Source organism: Triticum aestivum, chromosome 2B, assembly GCF_018294505.1.
Source record: "Triticum aestivum cultivar Chinese Spring chromosome 2B, IWGSC CS RefSeq v2.1, whole genome shotgun sequence".
Classification (NCBI taxonomy): domain Eukaryota; kingdom Viridiplantae; phylum Streptophyta; class Magnoliopsida; order Poales; family Poaceae; genus Triticum; species Triticum aestivum.
Window position 1 is genome coordinate 251768696 of NC_057798.1, and position 6348 is coordinate 251775043.

Consider the following 6348-nt stretch of genomic DNA (forward strand, 5'->3'; position numbering starts at 1 on the left):
GGAGCCCAGGATTCCAGGGGAGAGCGGCGACACCCTCGCACACATGGATGCATGCTAGAACAAGGAGGTGTCCACACATCGACCACCGCCAGAGACTACTTCGCCGGTCCAGAAGACTACACCAACATCGTCGAAGATTGCCTACAACAATCCCTTCATCTTCAGGCATCACACTCCTGTTTGGAGATGACTCAGAAGCAGCCGGAGCTCGCGAACAACGTAGCCCAACCGCTAGCTCTGGGTATCTACCAGGGCGGTCTACATGTCCCCGATGAGCAGGTCACAACGCACAGGTCATGGCGAACAGGTCTCCGATGCACAGGTCCTCGGCGAACAGGTCATCGGTGCACAGGTCCATGACGCACCGAACAGATCTCGCGTCTTGCTTCCCGGAGGAGACGACATGGCAGAGCTAGAGCTCGCGACGATGTAGCCCGAGACAGGTCCATGACGAACAGGTCTCTCCGGTGCACAGTTCCATGGTGCTCTGATCATGGTGCACATGTCTGGTGTCTTGATTCCCAGAGGAGACGACGTGGCGGAACTGATGCTCACGACGATGCAGCCCGAGACCGGTCCCACCTATGAAGGCGCACCCACCATGGCGAACAGGTCCTTGGCGTACAGGTCTCGGCGTGATACTTGTCTCAGCAAACTACCAAGTACGGCGTTTAGCAGAGACGAGGCACCCACCATGTCGGACAGGTCCTCGACATATAGGTCTCGGTGTACAGGTCCATGGCTTCCTCGGCGTACAGGTCACCCTTTGATGTAGCACCTGCCAAGGCAGCCTCTACGACGCCACCTTTTGTAGATCACGTGAGCCGGTGCCCTTGTCTTGGCGGACCAACCAGACGGCATTTAGCTAATACAAGGTGACACAACCTCTACAACATCTCCCTACGAGCTCGACGGGCGACGTCCTTGACAAAACAGACTGCCATAAACTTGGCGTTCAATCAAGTAAGACGCACCATCAGGGCGCACAGGTCATCGGTGTACAGGTCTTGGCGTACAGTTCCACGGCGTCGCCGGTGTACGGGTCCCCATTCGGTGTATCACCCACCCAAGGCGACGAAACCTCTGCAACATCTCTTCACGAGTTCGCCGGGCGGCGTCCTTGACAAAACGGACTGCCATAGACTTGGCGTTCAATCAAGTGATACGCACCCATCACGACGCACAAGTCATTGGTGTACAGGTCTACGGCGTCACCGGTGTACAGGTCCCCTTCTCGGTATAGCACCCACCCAAGGCGACGTGAGCTCTACAACATCATCTCCCACGAGCATCTCAAGCAGCATCCTTGACAAAACGGACTGCCGTAGACTCGGCATCCAATCAAGTGAGGCGCACCCATCACGGCAAACAGGTCATTTTGTGTACAGACCCATGGCGTCGTCGGCGTTCAGGTCACTCTTGGTGTAGCATCAGCCCAAGGCGATATGGCCTCTACGATGTCACCTTTCTATGGCCATGTGAGGTGGCACCCTTTGTCTTGGTGGACCGCCGAATAATCGGCGTCCAGCCAAGACGAGGTGCCAACCACACCGGATATGCTGATACGAGCGAGCGTTGGTTTTACACCGACGCCGATCTCCATAAGGATACTTCTGCGAGGCGAACCCCATGCGTACCCCGACGAAACCACTATATCGTCAAGAAGTCCGAGCCAAGCAGGACTCGTGGTACTCCCACACCAACTACATCAACGCCGTCAAGACCGACGAGGCGCGATGGCAAGGGCGAGCATGGCTAGCACGAAGCCATGTTTTGAGCGGCACATGTACCAACGAGGACACGGGCTTTGTCGCTGCTCACACCACACACCATCATCATCATGCATGGAAAACGCGAAGCGAAGACGACGAAGACAACCACACCGCTTAATTGGAGGTATCTCGCGTAGCAACCCACGTGAGTAATTAACCGGAAGCTTTTCGAGGCCCCGGGAACCAAGAGACCGCACATCGCCATAGTCAGTCAGGACGCGCTAGTAGGCCACGGAGCGCAACCAATTTTCTATGGGATCTTGTAATTTTGTTCATCAAAAGAGATAAATGAAATATTTGTTTCCCGTATCATTTTTTTTTTGTGTACTAAGGTACACTGGCATGCCGGCATTTTTCTTTTCCCCGGCGCATGAGAGAAATCAAACTCCCGCTCTTTCCCATCTCAGGAAGTGCATTAATAGATTTTTCTCGTGTCAAACATTGGTTCCTAGAATGCCACAGCACATTCTCTCTTCCAGCGCACATCTAAATGAGTTCTAGTTATTGCATATTTAAGTGGGTGAATCAAGCATAGAGATATAAGGAAAAAAATATTCACACGAATTACAACACAAGATCAATGACATAGAAATTAGATGTGCAATACTACTTTAGCAAAACTGATTTCCTATACACATGGAGCCGGTGGAATAAGATACACGTCGAGGGAAGAGCGGTCGCGTCGACGCCACACCTGAGCCGTCGATTACTCGATTTTTGGCGCAGACACACGCAGTATGCCATGCGCTCGCACTTCGTCCGTCATGCATCTACCTCCACTGCCAAGGATCGCAGCGACTAGTCACTTCGTTCTACAGATGGTTGTCTAAAGCAAGCATATGCAACGATCGTTGTGGGATGCAAGGATAATAATTTGAAATCAACTTTGTGAAAATATAACGTTGCATAATGGAATCCGTGGAGCACTTGTAAGTCCAGTTAAATAGTCAGTTTCGTGATTGCTTAACAGCACGTTCTTCAATAATTCCAGCCTGCATAGCCAAGAAAGGGGGATGGATCTTGGTAGATATCATTCGTACAGCACGACAAGAAATACCAAATTTCCTAAAGCACGATGTAAAAAACCTATAACGTTTACCTAACCTATCACCATGGATCCTTCAGGCAAAACAAATAAACGGTACGATTAGAAGGAGGAGCTACAAATTTGGTAGTAAGCTTAAAGTTGAGTTCCTTTCAATTTCTTCAGCCATAGAAACCGGACAAGATCAAGCAGCCTTACATCTGAGTTTAAACACCCGAAAATTTGTTTGCCATATTCACAGCCATGGGATGAAAGCAACTAATCCGACCACCAAACTAAATTTTCCTAATACCAAGCCATCCGGGACTCTCCTGAAAACCAAGACACTAAATCCTACGAGTACGAACAAGAAACTCCTTCGTCTTTTGTGATGCAAATTTAATCCATGGTGCAGGCGGTGGCAGCGAGGAACAGGTCAGGGCCTCAGTTGTCGTCGTCATCGACGGTGGACGCCTTGGAGGAAGAGGCCTTCTTGGGGAGGAGGTGCTGGTGGATGTTGGGCATCACACCGCCGCTGGCGATGGTGGCGCCGCCAAGCAACTTGGTCAGCTCCTCGTCATTGCGCACGGCGAGCTGGATGTGGCGGGGCACGATACGTGTCTTCTTGTTGTCCCTGGCGGCGTTTCCGGCCAGCTCCAAGACCTGGGTCAAAGGGGGAGGACGACCAGATTAGAACAAGCAGCCACCAATGCAATGGATACATAGGAAAGCACATCGATTCCACACCCTAGAAACCTTATCTTGACGAATTTGGACAAGAAAATAACTCCGATTTCGACGCATTGCTATTAACAGACGGCACGGTTCTAAACAGATCTAAGAATAGCCCGATTTGTCGGAACCAACGACCGAACCGGATCAAGGAATAGAATACCGAGAGAACTGGGGCAAGGATGAGACCCGCGAGAAACGCACCTCAGCGGCGAGGTACTCAAGGACGGCGGCGAGGTAGACGGGGGCGCCGGCGCCGACGCGCTCGGCGTACTTGCCGGCCTTGAGGAACCTTGCGATCCTTCCCACGGGGAACTGCAGCCCAGCCTTGGAGCTCCTGGACGTCGCCTTCTTGGCCGCGCCGGCGCCGATTGCCTTCCCACGACCGGCCATCTCAGCAACCGAGGAGGGGAACGACGGGAGCCGCAACTGGGAGGCGGAACGCGCGAGGGGACAGGAGGCGGTGGAGGCGAGAGAGACGCAGGTGGGAGGTTTCGTTCAGCGCGGGGGGGAATATATAGGAAGGTGGGGACGGGGCGGCAGCCAATGGGCGGCGATCACGCGGATCGCTGGTTTAGGCCGTCGGATGCGCGAGATTGGACGGCGGATGGAACGGAGCCGCGAGGGTTCGGATCCGGAAGCGGCGGGAGGGCAGGGGCATATGGCGCGGGGGAAGGTTTTCGTTTTGGACTTTTCGCGGGAGTCCAGGTCTCTATGGGAATCGACGGAGTGGTCACGTGTTTTAATTTTTTATATGGCCCACTTGTCGGTGTTATTTCTTCTGCAGTAAAGATGGGTGCTTGGTCCACCAATAATGTAACACTAGATCGGAATCGCGCCTTGGCGCAAGGGTGCCGGTGTCAACGTTTTGATCAAGCAGGTAATGCTAAGTAGTAGTAATTCACGTTAAGCGTGTGTTATTAAATTTATTATCACTAAGCGTGCCATGGCGCTCAGATAATTTGATTTCATGCCCATGATAAAACAAAAGTATTTTAGCTTGTTCAAGAGCAACAGGACATGAAGTTCAGTGTAGAAGAGTAGAGCCAGTGGCAGTGAGATTACAGGTGCATAGAAAGTCACATGTCATAGGACACATAGTTTTACATGACAAACACAATAGTTAATCCATTAAAACATGACTAACACAGTAGTTAATCCATTGAAATACATACTACTGGGCAAAAGAAAGCATCAATTACATCTTAGATAAGATAGTAACTTAGATAGCTAGCTCGATGTACCATTATATTTGACTTAGTCAGACCCTATATATAGAGAGAGATTTGAAAGCTGTGGATCACAAATAGAATTGGTGATGGCTACTACACATGGGACATAGATATATTGCAAAATGATTTCGCAGACTGATGTATCCTTCCTTCTGATTGGCCATGTTGACCGTTTCAAATAAATCTTTGCGTGCAGTGTATGCAAATTCGGTCCTAGCGTGTTCGCTGTCAAATTGTTTAGACAACAAAAAAATGAGTTATCCTTCTTGAGTAATCACCACCCAAGATCCATACACATATTTTAGAATATACCTTGTCTCTATGGAGTGTGGTCATCCGCCGCAGTTTGCATTTCATGGAAACATAGCTGTCAGGGGGTGCTATACATGAGATTTATTAATGGGCTCATGAAGAACCAAATGAAACAATCCGAGGAAGTGTCACACACCGACATTTCATCGAGCGACTTGGATCCAGCAGCGGTGGAGAGAGAGAGAGAGCACACTTGTCAAAGGCCTTCATTGTCCACTTCTGGGGACGCGACCTGGTCCAAGACGGCATGGTCCTGCTTCCACCGCTGCTCGTGCTACTGAGTGATGGGGAGGCAACAACTGCTTTGAAATGTCGTGGTGGAGGAAGTGGCGAAAGCTCTCCTCTCCATGCGCTCTTTCATCGACGGCAACACCTTCAGCCGGTCGGAGCAGTGTTTCCCAGAAGTCTCAATGGTGGGTACCTCTCTGCGAATCAGCGAGAACTTATTTATTAATAGCATCTAGTATAACAAAGGTTTTGTATAAAAACCAATGGATATACAATAGAAGCAAAGCGATGTGGGAAGATATGGCCGCCAAGTAATTTTAGCTGAACAAAAGGAAAAATCCTCAACACTCAAATATACTTAAGTTTTTAGTCTCTCTATCAGATTGCACACATGAGCATAGACATTTGGCCCATATATCTAAGTACTAAATCTTATCCATATAAAATAAGGCGGTTCTTACCACAAAGTCAATCTTGATGCCATTACAACAAATAGCCGTATGTAGCTGCTTTTGCACAAACTAAGTACCAGCACATATATACTCTTACTCTTGATATGAAATAATCATATAGAGAGACAAATGACGTACTTTCTCATTTCAACATGGATTAATCACAGATCATCCCAAAACGTGTAGCTCAAGAATATAAAGAATATGTGCATCCAAAAGAAAAATCAAGTAGGTCGCAAAGTACCACATGTACCACCAGTGACACATGCGCATATCAAATAATCACAGGCTAGCAGATAGTAGAGAATAAATTATGCACGTGCAACAACAGCGCTAATCCAAGTTGGTCGCCTGATGGTAAACGTGCTGGTCTGGAAGCAAACCAAGGATGACCTGCTCCCAAGATCCATAGCAAAGCTCATGTTCAGAAAGGAAATGGACTACTAATACCTGCATTAATATGCACAAAAGTTTATATTTTGTGCGAAAAGAGAATTCAATTCATAAACTGTAAACACTTATGAGTGAAACTTAAATAGTCCGTCCAATGATTCTTAACAGCAATCCACTTCTGACATTTAAATCCTAACTAATCA

General features: G+C 48.9%; 1 protein-coding gene across 1 annotated transcript; it reads right to left on the minus strand.

Annotated features, from left to right (window-relative positions):
• Window positions 1–2947: 2947 nt before the first annotated feature.
• Window positions 2948–4023, minus strand: LOC123044613 (histone H2A.4-like). The gene is made up of 2 exons (XM_044467409.1): window positions 3733–4023; window positions 2948–3459 (listed from the first exon to the last, which is right to left on the minus strand). The coding sequence occupies exons 1-2, from the start codon at window positions 3919–3921 to the stop codon at window positions 3241–3243; spliced, it is 408 nt and encodes a 135-aa protein (XP_044323344.1). The 5' UTR covers window positions 3922–4023; the 3' UTR covers window positions 2948–3240.
• Window positions 4024–6348: the final 2325 nt, after the last annotated feature.

What these genes read in the sequence shown, in the direction of transcription:
- LOC123044613 (XM_044467409.1), bottom strand. Translation starts at nt 3,921, where the DNA reads ATGGCCGGTCGTGGGAAGGCAATCGGCGCCGGCGCGGCCAAGAAGGCG. An exon ending in TTGAGTACCTCGCCGCTGAG is followed by an intron (nt 3,460 to 3,732) that starts GTGCGTTTCTCG and finishes CCTTTGACCCAG; the next exon opens with GTCTTGGAGCTGGCCGGAAA.